Source organism: Thamnophis sirtalis, unplaced genomic scaffold, assembly GCF_051295495.1.
Source record: "Thamnophis sirtalis isolate CommonGarterSnake01/CBP01778 unplaced genomic scaffold, rThaSir2_p1.2 scaffold_6, whole genome shotgun sequence".
NCBI classification, from domain to species: Eukaryota; Metazoa; Chordata; class Lepidosauria; order Squamata; family Natricidae; genus Thamnophis; species Thamnophis sirtalis.
The window spans coordinates 22,872,153-22,891,842 of NW_028261386.1; the positions used below are offsets into that span (position 1 = coordinate 22,872,153).

Below are 19,690 nucleotides of genomic sequence, written 5' to 3' on the forward strand. Positions count from 1 at the left end.
GGATTTTAGCTGATAAATCTTACTATATGAACTGTCAGATTTTTTTCCCAGTTTTCAAGGCTCACAGCTTTTCCTTACCTGTTGTACAGATCTCATTCAACAATATCACTATTCCCCATTGTGTAAATAAATATGGTGGAGTCTAATACTTTTTTAAAAATCTTGTAACTTTGTGCTATAGAGACTTCGGTGCTATAGAGATCATCCATTTGACCAGGAAGCAGCTGAGCATTTCTTGTTTAGTCTCATCTACCTGTACACTTCAGATAATTTCCTGCAAATGCTATAACCTCCAAAAGTTTTATCTTTATTTATTTTTTAAGAATGGAATTTGGATGTAGTTTGGTCATGCTTAAAATAATGGGTACTCAGTTCTTTTTTTACTTGTAGTGAAATATCTTCCTTAAAGGACTAGCAAATTCTGTAATCTCTGCTCATATTTTCAAAGTTAATATCCAACCATATCTGTTTGGATATTAGTGATGTCTGCTAAAAGTATTTTCAAAGTTAATATCCAAGCATTTCTTGCAAACGTAGACCTTTATTTATTTATAGACTCTTTGATGGTTCCCTCAGTGTAAATTTAGAACCTGATTGATTGCTGTAAAGTTGTGCACTATTTGGAAAAGCCCTATGCATCCCATAATTTTATATTGGATATAGTTTTATAGCTTGATCTCCTAGTCCTGTGTTTCAGTAATGTACAATGCCTGATTTCTCTTTTAACAAATCTTTTCGTGCTTCCCGTGTTTTCTACTTCCCTTCCCATATTTGAAATACCCACACCATTCCCTGGAGGTACAAAGCCTTACAAAAGGAAATCATTGAACCCAATCTTTTGCTCGGTGTAGATATATAAATTAAAATATCCTCAACTACATATCCTCTGCTTCAACACAACCAGTGAAAGGGAGCCTGCCATCTCTCTTAGTAATCAATTATTCTGTTTTAATGGCACTTGAGGATTTGATTGTCATAATAATTTCTTATCTAGTTTCTTCTCAGCATTTTGCATGTTGGATTAATGAAACTGCTACCTTGTGGTCTCACTTTGCCAATCTCTCTCCATCAATATCTATTTGAAGACTTTCTACATGGGCACTTTCTACATTAAAAAACAACAATCTTCTAGCTCTCTATAGGATAGACACATAGTTTGATCTGGTAGAATTTGTTAAACATTACAGATTGGATCTTAAAGCCAGTCCAGACATGAGTTTGACAGGCAATGTTATCCACCACATTGACCTAGTATATGGCACGAAAGGACCACAATGTAGTCTTCCGATCTTCTAAAATCCATTTTCTCATTCTTTCCCCCCATTTTTCCCCTAATTATTTATTTATTAAATTTCTATGGTACCCTCTCACTATGAAACAACTCTGGTCAGCTAAGTATGTAACTTCATATACCTTGGTTAAATTATGTCCCATAATTTTCATTCCATTCTATTTTGTGAAGATTAGAAGTAAATCCAAGGGAGGAAGCAATTTCATGTAATCTTGGAAAAAACAGGCTTGGAAACATCCAATTTCTAAAGTGTTGTATAGCTCTGCTTGAAGCCTTTGGAAAATGCCCTTTTCAGTCTGTCTGTCTGTCTGTCTGTCTGTCTGTCTGTCTGTCTGTCTGTATATATGAATCTACTTCAGAAAATATCTTGGATTGTATTTGGTCCATCACCCCAACAAATCTTATCCCCAATCTTTTAATAGGTGAGAGAGGAATGTCGTCTGCTTGTTGCTCCCCCTGTGCCACCACGTGGTGCCCACACATCGGCCACCTCCAGCCCTCCAATGCCGGTGCGCTTCCCCAAGCTCCAAGCAGCAGTATCACCCAGTGCCAACCTCTCATACTACTCATCTGGACTTCATGACATGTGAGTGATGGAACTGGGATGGCTTCTATAGAGGGAGTTGTGAGATATAGCCTTCCTTGTAGGAACTCAGTTGGGAAGAGGAGAATGGGGAGAACAAAGTATCGCATAGGCTTAAAGGCATATTTGCTTTATCGTCTTTGTGTACTGTAAGACACAATATTATTATGAATGAAGTCTTAAAGTATAGACTTCTGGGCTGGGATCCAGAGGCCTTGAACGATCTTCCTTCTTATCACTGAACTGGCTGCATGAGTCAGCTGTGCACTTGCTATTGCTAGATTCAGGGGATGTGCAGGCATGCTGAGTGCAACAGCAAGAAATACCATATGAGTAGAACTTTTCTTGTTGGTTGACCTTTTACACAGGCACTCTCAAGTGTCAGAAAGGAAGCACAGAATCTTCCTACCGTGAGCCATGGGAATAAAAGGTCAATATTTTTTTACAAAGATTTTTGGAGAATCCAAACACATAGTCCAAAATGATGGGGAGGCATAGCTCCTTTTATCAAAGCCATGCTTTTCTTCAATGGATAGATACTTTATGCGCCTGATACTGTTACATATAATTAAGCTTTCCATAATATTGTACATTTTAGAACATTTGCTTAGGACAAAACAGAATCAGCAAACAGGAAAAGGAAAAGTATTATTTATATTGTATAATTAACTCTCAGGATTAAAAATCTTATTATTTCCTGGTAAGTATGGAAATGTGTTCTTTCTCTTTTTTGCATAAAACTTAGAGGGCTAAATTTTCTAGCATCATGGACTGTGGCACTTTTGAACTTTCTGTGGGTCTCAAAAAAAAAAAACCAAATGAAAAGGGGCAGTACAGTTTGTTTTCCATTTGGCCCCTGGCATCTATATTTTGAGGGCAAAAGAAGAATGGGAATGGGACGACAGAGAATGAGGTGGCTGGATGGAGTCAGTGAAGCAGTAGGCATGAGCTTAAATGGACTCCAGGGGATGGTAGAGGACAGGAAGGCCTGGAGAGATGTTGTCCATGGCGTTGCGATGGGTCGGACACGACTTCGCAACTAACAACAACATTTATATTTTATCTAACAATATACTTGATTGGGAAGAAACTTCCAGAGTTAGGTTGAATGAAAATGACAGCAATGCCTTTTTAATCACAAGCAATATTGGATGGATTATGGTAATTTTTCACTTTTTAAGAGATTTGTATATGCTTAAATCCGTGGAAACTGCATATGCTGAATGTGCATGGAATGTCTCTTAGCCTTCTTTGTTGTCAAACAAGGATGTCTTTGGAGTAGTGAGCACAAGGTTTTTCAAATTAAGGAAGTTGGAACAATGCATTGGCAAAACTCTGGAGGTGGGTTGCACATCTTTAGATGTTGCTGGATTTGTCCACTGTGGTTTTAAGACACTGATCTTTTCCAGATTTATGATCAGAGAGCTCCAAATCCCATTTCACTTGAGCTAATTCTGATGCCGTTTGTTTTCTTTGCCTGCCAGTTCAAGGCCACGAAGCGGCAGCTGCTCCCCATCTCCGGACTCCTACTCCTTGTATTGCTATCCCTGCACATGGAGTGACTGCAAAGTTGGGGAATCCACAAGTCGGCAGTTGGCCAGCCCTCAAGCACAGTTGCCATCTCAGCCCCCACCTGCTCAGATGTCTTCCTGGTCTGACCCTTGGCCATGTAACGATCCAAGCTCAAGTGTGGCCACTGGGAGATCCACTCCTCTGCTGGGGAGCACTGATGCCAACGCCGTCAAGAGCTACTATAGCTGCCCTCGCCTGAAGCCTCCCCCCCCACAGAAACGCTTTGCTCCCTTCGGCGCTCTTAACCCCTTCTCCAATCCAGCCTATTCTTCCAGTCCAGCTTCCTCTGGCTCCTCCGATTGGTTGGAATCTCTTGATTGGCAGAAGACAACAACAGCCTCTTCCATAGACACTTTTGACCTCTTTGAAGGCACTTCCTCCCCGGAGGGGCACTGTAGTCCTGCACCACCACCTCGCTCATCAAAACCCTTTGACACGGCTGAGAATATTGTCATTCGGACGTCAGTAGCCCCTTTGTCATCCACCATTGTTCATGGCTCCGAAGGTGGCATCACCCACCTTTATCTGGCTCAGGGGGTCATTGAGGCACCTCCTGCCCGTCTGAATGGGGATGGCTCACCCTGGCAGCCTCCTGGTGACTTATCCGCACTGTCACTTGAGGAGGTATCTAGGTCCTTGCGCTTCATCGGCCTCTCTGAGGATGTGGTCAGCTTCTTTGCCCGGGAACGCATCGATGGTAGTATCTTTGTACAACTCACCGAGGAGATCCTGTCTGAGGATTTTCATCTTACCAAACTTCAAGTAAAAAAAATAATGCAGTTCATCAAGGGCTGGAGGCCCAAGATCTAGACAGGTGAAGGAAAGTTTCTTTGTAGATTGCAGGAGTTAGATTCAGGCTGTCCCCCAAGTATAAAACTTGGAGAAAGGCCAAAGCAGTTATCGTTATCTCGAAAACGATTGCAAGATATGAACCCAAGAGCAACGCAGGATTTTGTGTTTTAACCACAAACGAACACAAGAAATTGGCAAGAAGGTGCACATTTCCTTTTACGGAAATGAGCAAATCAGAAACCAGAGCAAAACAGAAGCCTCAACAGTTGCATGTGAATGATGAGTTTATGATGAGTTCCTATTGATAGTCATTGTGCCAAGATTAGCAAGGAGAGTTATTGCCTTACGTAATTTCTTGCGTTGATAGTGTGGAAAGGAGGAAAATAGCATAGCCAATTTGTGGGAAGAGGGTTACATCTTCCCTTTCTGGCCAAGTCTCAGAATCACCAGAGCCAAGCTGCCTACTTTTCCTGTGATAACATACCTATTCATCTTCTGATTGTTTCATGTAATATTAGCTTGGAGGTGGGTTTGTTTTAGTAAGGGACAGGTAATGAATACATAGCCTTATGATTGTTTGGGGGCAATCAATTTGAGGGGGACTCTTGATATAGAAGGAAAAGTAACAGCAGTGACTTATCACACACATACCACACACACAGCAAGTTTATCAGCATTTCTTTTCCCCAAATGCCCCCGCAAGGTTTTATACTTAAGCCTTTGGCATGAGATGTAGGCAACTTTATATCTGAAAGAGGTTTGGATAGAACTCACCTGGCAATCTCTGCCCTAGAAACCCTGATCCTTAATCCAGGGTCTAGATTAAAATGTCAGTGTGTCAATTTGTATTTCGCAACATTGCTTAGGGCCCTATTTCCACCTGCAGGCGAATTTCAGTGTTGCCCTATGGAGAAAGCATCCTGCATGTAGAAAACGAATGGGCTTAACCGAAGGATTGTAGTCATCTAGAAGTGCTAATTCTGCAAAATCAGTTTGTAATGCTGACAGTGGTGTCTACCCACCTGCAATTCAAAGGGCTGCAGGGTTGTAAAAGCTTGACGATTCTGCTCTTTCTTACACAGAACACGGACACTGCCTAAGGCCACCTTCCTAAACACTTGAACTTTTAAAAGCACCTTTGCACTGCTGAAAGGGCTAAAACCGTAACAACTGTGTGCGCCTTAAATTTCATGTTTCTGCACTAAAATTATGGAATATCTGGGCAGCCTAGTTTTGCCTATGCAGAAATTCCCTAGCACCCAGTGACAGTTTCATGTAATTTGCTCCTACTATACCTAACCAGCTGTCTGTGATTTTTTGGGAGGGGAGGGGGGAATGGCAGTTATTTACTGCACCTTAGTATAATGTATAGGCAGTTGGTGGGTTAAAAAAAAACAACTCCCCCTGTAAATCTCTAGGAATATTTTACTAATCTTCCTCCTTTCTCCTGGCAATTTCATTGTGTTATTGCCTGCCTACTACTTTCGAGTTTTCCACATTTCAGCAGCAACTGCCTGTTTCCTAAGACGACCACAACTTTCACAATTGTTTTTAGCTGAAAATGGGGCTAAATGGTTTAAGCCTAGAGGAGTTCAATGTATTCATTTCTACTTTTAGTACTGCAATAATCAAATAAACATTTATTTAAAAATGTGTGCCTAGAATATGTTACTCAGAAAGAAACTGAATTATCTGTTATAGCAGTTTCCCAACCTTTCTGGCCTGGGCAGGAGAGGGGATGGTTCCATGTGAGCGGCGAGCACATGCTGGTGCAAATGGAGAATGCATGCGCTTGGCTGTTATTTGCACAAGTAGGGATGCACACATGCTCGGTCATTTCTGCAGCAATTCTGAATGACTCAAGACCTGGTAGTGGGCTGCAGACCGGAGGAGGCTGGAGACTTTAGTTGCTGTTATACAACAGCAACTACTAGAGTATCAGCTAGTTTCAACAAAAATGGGAAGAGAACGAACCAAAGCAATCATGCTACATCAGATTAAGAGCCTCTCTTGTCCAAGTGTCTTCACACAATGAGATAGCCTCAAGGACGCTTTCAAGTAAGGTTAACACACAACTGCACTCCTGCTTATGTTCCCCAGCAACTGGCACTGAAAAAATAGGCTTCCCCTCCCCCTCCCCACTGACAACATACAAAATAAGGCAAAGTCTGCTGGATCCTCATCCCTTGAAGGCTGATTTGTTTTATTTAAAGCATCTGGCTGGAGAAAGATGCCTTCATCTGCTTCAGTATTTTGACATGTGTTTATTTCCATACATGGAATTACTTTTGGATTGTAATGCTGATTGTCCTAATTTGGATGCTTTTGGAGCTCTTAGCAGCCCCCCCTCCCCCCAATTTGAAAACCGTTCTTCAGTAATGCTGTATCATGTGCTTCCTCAGTTCCAACCTAGATTGTTTTTGTGTAAGTTAGGAAGTTCCACTCAGTAAAGATCCTTGGGCAACTTCCATTCATTTAACTTTAATGTCTTCAACATGGTTTGCCAATACACTCCAGTTGCCTATTGATGCCCTCAAGCTACAAGCTCACCCCAATGAATTTAATTGCCTCCAACACTATATTGTCAAGGTTAGCTCTACATTACAAAGCATTTCTGAAAAAAATAAAAATAGAATGTTAAAACCTTGTATTTATGCATAAGAAAAAAAAATAAAAATGAGTCCTAGAGGAATGTGATGAACAAAAAGGTATTATTTTGTGAACTAATGCATGCCCACTTAATAGCTTTTGCTTGTTCACTCATTTTTACAAGCATGTTTTTGCTTTGATGCATGTATATATTCTGTGCAAATCTTGCATAATTTGTGTTTTGTCCTGGATATAGCACAAAAATTGTATGTAAAACTTCATGAACTCTAGTAGTACTAGCAAAATCCCGACTCCATGCTGAAAATTCCTGCGTTCTCAGATTTATTGGAGACTTATAATAAGTGGTGGGCTCTCCAGATTGCTCTGGAGATCTTCAAATGGTCTTTGATAAACTAATCTTATTAGAGCATAGAATCCCTCAGAGGTTTCAGCCTCAACTGTACCTTGTTTTAGCCACACAACACTTCAGTAGCAGTTCTAACCCTGAATGAATGACAAAATTATGTACAGAACAATACACTAGAATTTATTCTTATGAATTTTCTGCAAGCTACATCTGTTTTCCGATGTGTAGTTCCTTGCAATGGGCCTGAAAAGTACCATACTTTGAGCAGAATTACTTTGAGCAGAAACCTCCCCATTCTTTCTCGTGATAATGGGGAAATCAACATTCAGCCTGATGAGGGGTGGGCCAGGAAGTAGTAGTGCCTAAATAACTAAGGCACTTAAAAGAGTTAAAACCCACAGCCCTCCGATACGAAGATGTCTTGTGGGTCTTCCCCTTTTCTTTTTGGTTAGCAGATGCCAATTCAGGCAATTCTCTTGTGAAATTTCTTGCTGGAGTCCTTGGCATGGTCAAGCAGCAACTGACATGGTGTGAACTGACACCCGTAGACATCTTCGTACTTCTTCATGAAGTCTACGAGCTGCTGGGCCCCAAAGTGGTCTGCATATTGGAAGGGGCCTGCAACAACATTCACAGAAGTGAGGGAGGAAAAGGAGAAGGTAAGACTTCCTAAACAATGGGGTTTTATGCCAAAACTACTTCATAATGCTGGCCTCAACTGCCATTATACCTTGGTTACAAGCATTAATGTATCTGTAGGTATGTGATAAAAAATAATTTGGAAGGTGAATCATTCACTATGTAACTGTGGGCGCCGGATCTTACAAACTCTGGAGCCACAGAGAACTTTACACAGCAAACTGAATGGCCTGAAGTTTCAAGTTTAATTTTAATTCAAGTTTAATTTTATTTATAGGCCGCCCAATCCCGGAGGACTCCGGGCAGTTCAGCATATTCAGAGGACACCAGGATGCCTCTACTTATCTCTGGAGAGCAAGGATAGGAACCATAGTTCAGCTATTGCCAGCTTCTGCAAGGTTGCTAAAATGACATTGTTGCTGCTAAGAAAGATTGCCGTAGTTTGAATATTTAATGCCTATTTGCAAGTGCTCAAGAAGTATTTCCTTATCGAAGGAGTTATACTGTGGAACGAGGCAATCCTACCAATTCTACATTACCAATTGAAAAAAAATGCAGCCCAAATTATTACCACTTCCAAAGGTGCTTGTAAGATTTTTTTCCATTATTGTTTCCAACCCTTTGGTTATAGAAAAGTTGTTGATTAATTCCTTGCTGAATGACAAAACTCACCTCCCAGGCATGGTGGAAAGCCTAGTCCAAATACAGCTCCAATGTCCCCCTCCACAGGATTGCTGAGGATGCCCTCTTGTAAGGTCAGAATGGCTTCATTCACAAATCTAGTCACCAAACGCATTTGGATATCTTTCCCTGTGGACCTGGGAAGGGAAGCAGCAATTCATTAACCATCCTCACAGCTAGATCAGAAACACAGCAGCTGAAACAGAGAGGCACAAGCCAGTGACATAGAAGGGTGGGGACAGGTGGCAGGGCTGATAATTCTCAGCAATCTTCATTTTAACTGGATTTTAGAAAACAGGTGATGGCAAAAGCCTATTTTTTGTATTTTGCAGAAGGGGGGGACAGGTTGAAAGCAGACTAGGATCCAATTGAAAATATAAATTTGCAATACTTAGGAGAAAACCAACATGGATATGGATTTATATATCAAAGGAATATTCATCTAATTTTGGAGCTAGTAATTTTTTCTTTGCTCAAATGATGATGCTTTTGGGGTCGTCCATTCACACCAGAGACAATTCCACTTCTCCCGCATTTGGTAATACTATATTGGGAACCATATAAACGAATGGACTAGGCTTTCAATGCTTTTCAATGCAGATGATCCCAGCTCAATTCTGAAATGTTCTGCATGCAAAATATGTAAAGATTTCTGACAGCAAATTTTACGAAAAGCTCCATCTATCTGAAATATTGCCAGTTAGAGTAAAATAAATTGTGCTAAATCAGGGCTGTCAAACTTGCGGGCTGGATGCGTCAAGTGCTGGCCATGCCCAGGCCCAGTTTAGCGAGGGGAAAAATAATCACGATACATCACATGATGACGCTGTGACAAAGCGAGTATGTTTGGCACCCCTATGCTAAATGGACAATGTTCTAAGTCCATGCGGCAACTATTATGAATTTATATGCATGCAGGGAATAATTAAAGCCAACGATCAGGTCTTATTCTGGAATGCTGTATCTATTTAGGAAAACTCTCTTATCATCCCACTTACACCTCTGGGTTGGCAACTATTTTGAATTTCTCTAGAATTTCATTCATTCCACTGTTGACATCCCGATTCTTTACGCCTTGCTTGTAAAGATAAAAGCCTTTTCCTGATTTGCGGCCTGTCAAATGAAAGATAAGAAGGTAGTGAGGATGTGCTTAATATCAAAAATGCCAAACATTGACCAGAAAAGATAAATACAAGAAAGCTCAAAAAGACACTCTACCTTTTGGAAAGAAGAATGGGGTAGGGAGTGGGGAAAATATTCTTCTACCCTAAAATTCAGTGACCATTTTTCTCTAAAAAATCTAGAGGTAGTCATCACTTACTGACTGCCTTGTTTAGCAATTGCTCAAATTTACAATAAGTAGGAAAAATTGTTGTGACCAACAGTAGTAGCCGACGGTAATTCTACCACGCTGTGTCTACGGAAATTGAAGTCCGTAAAGACTTTCAGCTCTGACAGGTTGAATAAGTGACTTAACTCATGCACTGGTCTCTATAGTAGTAGCTGTCCTAACAATAACAAAAGCAGAATAGAGTAGAACCTCTGGTCACAATTCATTCCATAACTTTGGTCCCAAACCGATTTGGTCATGACCCAAACCAAATTTTGGAAATTTGGCACTTACAAAAAAATGGCACAAAAGGGGAAATTAACTGCGGGGAAAAAGATTTTTTTTAAAAAAAAATTTGGTCGGTTTGGTTATGACCAGAAACGTTCGTGATCAGAGGTTCTACTGTACATGGCATGACCAAGTCATTGGAAACCTGTTTAACTCAGCCATATCCCAAATTACTTTTAGAATAATCATTTTAGGATGGATGGACTTCAACTCCCAGATTTCTCCAGCCAGCAAGGGCTTGCTGGTTGGGGAATTCTGGGAATTGAAATCCACCCACCTTAAAGTTGCCACGGTGGAGAACGTTACTTTTAGAACCAAGAAATGAACCCAGAGATTGGGACCAGCTCTAATGCTCATCATCCATAGTCACCACTTTCCCTGCAGTGATGCAGACCAATGCAGCAGATATCAAGTTACTCTGAGGAAATAGGGCTTCAATGGGGGGAAAGAGTGGATCTGACAGATAAACCATCTTTCCAGGGGCTCATATCTTTGTTTTCAAACTGATTTCAGAAAGCTGAGATCCACCAATTTCTTCATGCAGAAGGAAGTAATAGGGGGAAAGCGACAATGTCCTGACATATCATTCTTTACAGGTAGTCCTCAACTTACAACCACCATAGAGTCCAAAATCTCCGTTGCTTAATGAGACGGTTGTTAATTGGGCTTTGCCTCATTTTACAACCTTCCTTTGCCACAGTTAAGTGAATCGCTGCATTAGGTTAATAACCTTAATAGCAGTGGACTTATATACCGCTTCATAGGGCTTTCAGCCCTCTCTAAGCGGTTTACAGAGAGTCAGCATATTGCCCCCAACAATCTGGGTCCTCATTTTACCCACCTCGGAAGGATGGAAGGCTGAGTCAACCCTGAGCCGGTGAGATTTGAACCGCTGAACTGCTGATCTAGCAGTAGCCTGCAGTGCTGCATTTAACCACTGCGCCACCTTGGCTCTTAATGAAGTGAATCTGGCTTCCCCATTGACTTTGCTTGTTAGAATGTCACAACAGGTGATCACATGACCCTGGGGCACTGCAACCCTCATAAATATGAGTCAGTTGCTGGCAATCTGAATTTTGATCATGTGACTATGGGGGGTGAAGGAATGGTTGTGTGAAGAATGGCCATAAGTCACATTTTTCAGGGCCACTGTAACTTCGATCACTAAATTAACCAAATTGTAAACTGAGGACCATCTGTGCTATGTATGACTGGCTCAAAACACAGTTTACAATTATTTTTCATGAAAAAGTACAATATACAGGAGCAGAATGAGTGGTAGCTGGATTTGAGAAGTGGCTTAAAGGGAACAAGCCATCCCGTGGGCAACCATCCACAGACATGCCACTGGCATGAGGTAGTTGGAAGCAAAGAACATGTGAAGAACAAGTGAAGAACATAGTGCATAAGATTGAACTTCCCCAGCATGCAACTCATACCTAAAAAGCCCTTGTCTACCATGGCTTTCAGTAGCTCCACATCCCCTCCTTTCAATCGTTCACCAAAAGCTTTGCCAAGATCTTCAGCTACGTGAGTGGCAACATCGACCCCAACTTCATCAATCAAAGTAGAAGCTCCAACAGGGAAGCCAAAGCTGGTAGAAAGAGAATCCACTTTCTTAGGATCAACACCTTCCTACAGAAGACACATTGAAAAAGAAAATGCTTTGGGTGAAAGAAATAGGGTGAAGGTAGATCAAATTCTGGTGATTAGATTGTTCGATAATTTGCTATAGTCAGCAATTTCCTGTCTCAACTAATTAACAATATGAGCAAGACTGTTTGCCTCCTCCCTCTCAAATTATAGTGAGTAAATATAGTGTCCCTAATTACTGATTTCTCACTGGATGAACCAGGTGTATAACTTATGAGAAGTTTAAGTTTAAGTTTTATTTGATTTGTATGCCGCCCTATTCCCGGAAGACTCAGGGCGGCTAACAATCAGAAGAGGAGGGGGTACAAAAATAAAAATAAAAGACAACAATTTAAAATACAACAACAGTCGTAACCTCGGATGGGGCTGGAAAATTCAACAGCCCCAGGCCTGCCACAACAGCCAGGTCTTAGTTGCTTTGCGGAAGGCCGGAAGGGTGGTAAGGGTCCGGATCTCAAGGGGACATTGTTCCAGAGGGCCGGAGCAGCCACAGAGAAGGCCCTCCCCCGGGGAGTTGCCAGCCAACTGGCTGGCAGATGGAATTCAGAGGAGGCCTAGTCTGTGGGATCTAATAGGTCTTTGGGAGGTGATTGGCAGGAGGCGGTCTCTCAAGTAACCAGGTCCGATACCATGTAGGGCTTTAAAAGTAATGACTAGCACCTTGAAGCGTGTCCAGAGACCAATGGGCAGCCAGTGCAGCTCGCGGAGGATAGGTGTAACATGGGTGTACCGAGGTGCACCCACAATCACTCGCCCTGCTGCATTCTGGACAAGCTGAAGTCTTCGAACACTCTTCAAGGGCAGCCCCATGTAGAGCGCGTTACAGTAGTCCAGTCTTGAGGTGACGAGGGCGTGAGTGACTATCCGAAGGGCCTCCCGGTCCAGGTAGCGTCGCAATTGGTGCACCAGGCGAACCTGGGCAAAGCCCCCCCTGGTCATAGCCGACAGATGATGTTCTAGAGTCAGCTGCAGATCCAGGAGGACTCCCAAATTGCGAACCCTCTCTGAGGGGCGTATAATTTCACCCCCAGGCTGAGAGATGGAATAACTGGACCATCTTTGGGAGGGAGCATCAATAGCCACTCGGTCTTGTCGGGATTGAGCACAAGCTTGTTCGTTCCCATCCAGACCCTAACAGCCTCCAGGCACTGGCACATCACTTCTACTGCTTCACTGAGTTGGCACGGGGCGGACAGATACAATTGTGTATCGTCCACATATTGATGACTATATGAAGTCTATAGAAGACTATAAATGGTTAGCGTTGCCCTATTTTGTCCCATTTTCACTTGGTGGGTATAATTAAAAGCCACAATAGTAAAACCAATGAACCCGAGCGTATCCTTCTAATTATGTGCACTTCTGTGTAAATGTTTTTGGTCCTTTTTGGGACTACATTTTTCTACTGAACCTTGTCAATTTCCTGTGGTAGTCTGAATGAACAAACGCTATACACCAAATTTTGATGTTGGTATCATTTATATATAAACAATCAATTTTACGATTTGGTAGTCTGAAAAGGTAATCACCTCTTATACTAACTAGTTGTACTCCTGGAAATTGGAGCAATTGCAACCAAATACTTCTTATTACTGGTTATTACTCCTACATACTAGTGGGTAGGAATATTGAGCCTTTCCTCTATGATGAACTGTTTTAGCTGATACTTGAGGATTTTTCTAGCATGAACTACTTGTTTCAAGAACTTAGATTTGAATTCTGACTTGCCCACTTTGAAAAAACCGTATCTGTTCATCCACTCTAATGTAGGTGGCAAAGCAATTCCAAAGTACCATTTACATATTTGATAGCTGATATAAGTTCCTTTTATGGAATTCGATAATTATCACGAAACATAAGAAATCCACGTAGCCTTGAAATTCAATTTCTGGCTCAAATAAATTTGATGTTGTTAATTTAAACACTGTTTATGTTATCGGTGGGACTTGAAATGGGGTGAGCTCTATCATCCCATTTAAATCCATAAAAGACTCTCCTGAATCCCAGCTGTTTGCAAGGGTCACTAACCTGAAGCATACGGACAATTTCAGCCAACATGGGAACAAGGCACCTAGTTGTATAGAATCCTGGACCATCCTGTGGAGGAGGAAATAAAAAGGTGAAATAGGTTTGCTAAGGAAGATGAGGCAGCAAATAATCTAACTAGCTTTCCCTCACCAATTCACTTTAATGGAAGTTGGTTTCTTATCTATAGGGTATTTCTAATTTATGGGGTATTTTCCTATTTAGAGGCTATACATGTGGCAACGACACTTGTTTAGACCAACTTTTCAGTGATATGGGCTGAACAGGAATTTAGTCTGAGATACCAACTAATACGGATTTTGTATTTATTAATATAATTTGTTTTTATGCACATAATTTGTATTCTACATCTAAATATAAAAGGGTTAAGCTTTGACTTCAGATTGATCTTTGTGAGCTCTCCAAGAGCTCATAAGTTGTTAAGCAAATAATTGGTGTATAAAAATTATTTTGTACCATCAAGAAAAAAAGCACAAATCTGGGCATTTTTGCGCCTTCTAGGGAAGAAATGGAAGACTCTGGAAGAATGGCTCTGTGAGAAGCAGAGCCGACAACCACTGAGGAATGAAGAGCTGATGAGTAGATAATCTCAATACTTCCTCTCCAGATAAGAAGAAAGCTTAAGATCACCCATAAGTGTTACTGAGCGTTGCTACTTACAAGGACACCACAAGACAGCAGATTTAGAGTTCTGGGAAACAAAGGAAAAGCTATCTTGCTCAAACCACTGTTGGCATCTTTAAAAAGACACCTGGTTTGTATACTCGTAATCCTCGATTTACAACCATTCAGTTAATGACTGTTCAAGGTTACAACAGAACTGAAAAAAAATGTATTTTAAGAGGAAGTGATGTTACTAAACTTGCTCATACTTGTTTTGATGAAAGGGGAAATTATTTCTTTATATATTTATTTTTTATCATATTCTTATTTTTCATTTTTCTATTTTTTCCTTTTCTGCAGCTTCTATTCTTTAGTCTTTCCTTTTTTTTAGTTTGTATTAATTTTTATTATTGTAATTTCTAGGAAAATTAGCTTTTTTTTGGCTCTTGTGAAAGTCCTGTACATCTGCAGTAAGTTTCCTGTGAAGAATATGGCTGATACTGTGTCTTGTCGCAGCCTGCTCATGCAGTAATTTAGAAAAAAAGAAAGTTTAATCCTGGCCTTCTGACTCAAAGTGATAATTCCACTGGGAGCCTTCTGTATTTTTCATAAAAACCACAATCACCTTAACCACAATGATGACTTTTCCTTGCTTGAGACCAATAGCCACAGCAGAAGCTGCTGTTTCTGGGGATGTCTTGTCAGTAGTGATGATCTCTAGCAGCTGCATCTTATCCACAGGAGAGAAGTAGTGCATCCCAATCACCTGAAGTATGCAAGAAGGTAAAATGGAAAAGAATGAAGACCCTTAACATACAGTGGGCTCTCGCGATAGGCTGCAAAGCAGAAAGAGTCAAATCCTTTACACAAACAAGCCTAATTAAAGCTAAGCCTCATTTTGTGTGTAAGATTTTCACTCTGTTAAACTGCTCCAGCTGCTGTACTTGTTTAAGTGACACTGGAACAAATGGAAGCCAAAAACTAATGTTTTCTTTAAAACATGGGTATCAAACTTGCGCCATCACGCTGCCATCACATGATGTATCGTGATGGTTTACCCTTTGCGGAGCTGGAGTGGACGTTGTCTGCGCATGACGGATCTGGCCTCTGGGCCGCCAGTTTGACACCCCTGCTTTAAACCCATTTGCTAGAGTCTGCATCACAAAATGTTAGCAGAAATCTAGCGAGCGCAAGGCATTTAAGGCAAATAATTATCTGTAATTTATGAGAGAGGTCAAAGCTCGGGATCAGAGTAAAATGCTGTTTTTTCCAACAAGACTAAGATATGCTGTGGGGAAACCACAGATGGAGAGGCCTTACTTAACAATGGTTTTTCAGTATATTCTACAAAAAGACACCAAACTCACCTTTTCTGGCCTTTTGCTGGCTGCAGCTATCTGATGGATGGGAAGAGCAGATGTGTTGCTGGCAAAGATACAATGAGGAGGGATAATCTGGGAAGACAAAGCAAATGTTACATGTGGGAGAGGGAAAGTGCATCGTTATGGCTAAAGTGATCTTCTACAGAGACGAATCCACTTTTTCCCACTGTAATATGTGATCTGCAATACAGCACAGGTGTCAAACTTGATTGCGTCACGTGACGGATCGTGACTTGACCTTTTTGCCTTTGTGGAGCCAAGGTGGGCATGGCCTGCGCATGAGGCATCCAGTCCGTGGACTGCCAGTTTTTCAGGCCTGGGATAGAACAGTTTATAAAAGCCCTGGTGTGGCCATGTGCTTGGTGCCTTGACAGAACTGGCTTGTACTTGGTAGGATGCAAGCAACAGGGTGAGGACTGACATCCTTATAGTAATATTCCTTCCTTTGACTACTACAGTTCTAATGTTAATGGATGGAATCATCTAGTTGGACTGAATGGAGATACTTCCAGGGGCAGTCATAGGACCAGATTACTGACCAGAGATTAACGTACTTAGCAGTGGTGGGTTCCGGACCCCGGCACAGCCAGCACGCTGCGCACGGGGCTGGGTGTCATACACGGGCACGCACGTTATGCACACATGAACACCCCACCGAACTGGCCAGTGGAGGTCGCGCAGGTGCCGCACACTGTGCACGCATGCGCAATGGGCCAGTCGCATTATTAAACGGCCATGGAATGCGAGCCACTGTATCGATACGGTGGCCGCTTCTCCTGGCTACTACCGTACAGCTGTACCAGGCTGTACCGCCTGGAACCCATCACTGGTGCCTAGTATGACTATGCTCCAAGATTAACATAATATTCCAATTTCTTCCGCTTTTGCAAAGGAATGAGGTGGCAAATTTTATATGGGAAATTAGGAAGGTGGGAGGTGCCCCCAAATATATCCAAATGCATGTCACAGACCCATCAGGTCCTTTTGGCCTCGAACTCCTACTTACTGCTTCCACCTCCTTCAGCACTTTGTGTTTGATGTTAATGTCTTCAAAGACAGCTTCAATGATCATGTCAGTTTTCTTAAAGTCCTTGTAATCCAGCTGTCCCTTGAGGCTACTTAGGAGCATATCTCTCTCAAATGACGTCAGACTCTTCTTCTTCACTTTATCATTCAAACTGAAAAAATTATTAGGGTGGGGACAGTAGAAAGTATTGAAAATAAGCTGTTGAGTAAAGTATAGCTGTGAAGAAGGCATTTAGATTCATAATTTTTTTTATACTGAAGAGAGCTTGACTTAAGTTTTGAAGCTTTGAAGAATCTTTCAAAAGCTAAGTAAAAACAACTACTATTTTAGAAGCAGATGGCTTTTTAACTTTAGGTTTTATTATTTTTAAGCCCTTCTAAAATATTGTTTTAGTTTTTTGTTTTAATTCTGAAATCTATTCCTTTACTGTAGATTTCTCGTAGCCAACCTGGAAATACATTTACTGATCAACGCACAACAAAACAAAAAGGCAAAGCTAAACAACACAGACTTTGAGGGCTAATCGTGCATTTATAAATAGCATAGTTTCCAAACAGTTTGCCAAATGCAAATACTGATCCTGGATACCCTCCTAAAAAGGAGAGGAAGAATAATAATAAGATACTTGTCAAAATAAATATATTTAAGTAAAATGGAATCTGGGAGAGATACTACACTGATTTTTTTAAAAAAAGCTTGCAAATGACAACTGTAGCATATGACAAGAATGTGTTGTTGTTTTCAAATTTTTCTGTCAACGGATAATTTATTACCAGAGTAGATCTCCCCAAGCCTAAACAAATCTAGAAAAACAGATGGTTCTCTAAGTAATTGAGAAACTATAATAGCTCTTCAGTAATGCCAGCAGCTTCTAAAGATTCATAATTTTTTAAAATGTATTTATTTAGAAAATTTATATGAATGCCCAAATTAGTCGCAGTGACTAATTAAGACACAGTAAGATTACTGAATCAGAATAATAGAGTTGGAAGGGACGTTGTAGGTCTTCTAGTCCAACCCCCTGCTTAGGCAGGAAACCCTTTTCTATGTCATACAAATAGCTGCTCAATCTCTTCTTCAAAACCTCCAGTGCTGGAGCAGTTACAACTTCTGGAGGCAAGTTGTTCCACTGATTAATTGTTCGAACAGAAAATTTCTCCTTAGTTCTAGGTTGCTTGTGTCATTGATTTGTTTCCACCCATTGCTTCCTGCCCTGCCCTCAGGTGCTTTGGAGAATAGCTTGACTCCCTCTTCTTTGTGGCAGCTTCTGAGATATTGGAACACTGCTATCATGTCTCCCCTAGTCCTGATGCTGGAAGGAAAGAAATGCTGGAAGGAAAGAACATTGTTGGAGTCACACTTGCTACTCTAATAAGCTTCTCCAGCCTGTACATTTCTGACACGAAGAGCTTTTGAAGAGCAAAAAGATAATTTTTTTTGCATATTACTGCTTCAAAAATGACAAATACTGACAATTCAGGGCTGATGTTAATGCAGGATTCCAATCTCTCCAGACTGCAAATACACCAGAAGTTAGATGCTAAGTGGACATACCCTTTATAGACCTGCTGCTGTCCCCTGCTCAAGCCATCCAGAGTAGTATCCTTCATTATGATCTTAAGACCCTTTTCCATAGAAACCTGAGCAATTCCTGCACCCATCAAACCTGCTCCCAGAATAGCAAGATTCCTGCACAAAGAGGAAATCAAGAAAAAGAAATTCACAAGATAAAAGAAAATAACAAATTCAATATAATTTACATAATAAATAAATAATTCACATTTAAAATTCCTCTGTTTTAATCATGCTGGAAAAGTAAGCAAATAATTAAAACAAGTTTGAATAATTTATTAGTTAAAAAGCATTAAATGCCCCCCTTAGCTTACTGGTCACTTCTGCTTCAAGCTAGGTCAATGTAATTTTTGGAGCCCAGAATCCTACTAAATTTAACAAGTGTATATTTATATAAACACTTGGGAGAAATGTTTATCTGTAAACCCCAATAATGCATTTCAAGTTACATTAAAAAAGAATCAACAGAAACTAAGATCTTTATTAGTTGTCTGAATGTTGGCATTTTCAATGCAGTTAGGATATAAACGTCCATTTCCCCTGCTTTGCAGTGGACAAGCTGGCTGTGTAGAAAGGTTTGAGCATGGTCCTGCCAGGATTCTGACTTTGCCTGTGCATGCAAAGCCCAATCTGAAGCAAAGCAGAACGACTAACTTTCTGCCCTGCCAGGACAAGCAGGGAAATGGGTTTTGGCTTAATTAGAATGTGTTCAACAATTTCAGAGCCAGTCCTCTCAAACTAGATTGAATTGGCTAAGTGACATTCCTGCCTTTTGAACTGGCCTGAATGTTATTAATGCAAACTATCTAATCTTTTACATACAAATAGACAGAACTGTTCTAACCAGCATAGCCTGAAGGCTGTTCAAAGAGTTGAACTCACTTGACTGGTTCCTTGGGCTCCCCAAATTTGTTCTTCTTGCACTGTACCTGACCATGATAGAGCCCCATTAAGGCCCTGCATTCAGGAGTCATCCCAAGTTCCCCAAATTTCTGCAAGAGGTGGGGATGGAAGAAGTGGAGAGAAAATGAAAAAGAAACATTCAGAGGAACTGCCATAGAATCATAATACCATCCTGAAGTAACAGCAAAGAGTAAACAAGCACTCTATAGAAGGGACCAGCTACAAGTTAACGTTGGTGGGGGTCACAATATTGTCACAGGGGGTCCGTGAAGGCTTGAAAAAATGTTATGAATTAAATCTTGAGTTAAATCTTTGTGGTCCATGGCCACAAAAGGTATTTAAATGGGTCAGTGTTAAAGAAAACTGCTGTAG

The 19,690-nt window shown here is 41.0% G+C and overlaps 2 protein-coding genes across 2 annotated transcripts in view; one reads left to right on the forward strand and one right to left on the reverse strand.

Annotated features, from left to right (window-relative positions):
• Positions 1-5,889, forward strand: part of GAREM2 (GRB2 associated regulator of MAPK1 subtype 2) — a 32,149-nt gene extending 26,260 nt beyond the window's left edge. The window contains exons 5-6 of the mRNA XM_014057290.2: positions 1,714-1,877; positions 3,359-5,889. Coding sequence (XP_013912765.2) covers positions 1,714-1,877; positions 3,359-4,256 — 1,062 coding nt within the window. The 3' untranslated portion in view covers positions 4,257-5,889. The remainder of the gene's footprint in view (positions 1-1,713; positions 1,878-3,358) is intronic.
• Positions 5,627-19,690, reverse strand: part of HADHA (hydroxyacyl-CoA dehydrogenase trifunctional multienzyme complex subunit alpha) — a 32,674-nt gene continuing 18,610 nt past the window's right edge. The window contains exons 11-20 of the mRNA XM_087717403.1: positions 19,298-19,407; positions 18,398-18,532; positions 16,823-16,994; positions 15,802-15,888; positions 15,060-15,200; positions 13,814-13,882; positions 11,572-11,767; positions 9,513-9,627; positions 8,506-8,651; positions 5,627-7,812 (exon numbers count right to left, since the gene is read on the reverse strand). Of these exons, the coding sequence (XP_087573529.1) occupies positions 7,658-7,812; positions 8,506-8,651; positions 9,513-9,627; positions 11,572-11,767; positions 13,814-13,882; positions 15,060-15,200; positions 15,802-15,888; positions 16,823-16,994; positions 18,398-18,532; positions 19,298-19,407 (1,326 nt within the window). The 3' untranslated portion in view covers positions 5,627-7,657. The remainder of the gene's footprint in view (positions 7,813-8,505; positions 8,652-9,512; positions 9,628-11,571; positions 11,768-13,813; positions 13,883-15,059; positions 15,201-15,801; positions 15,889-16,822; positions 16,995-18,397; positions 18,533-19,297; positions 19,408-19,690) is intronic.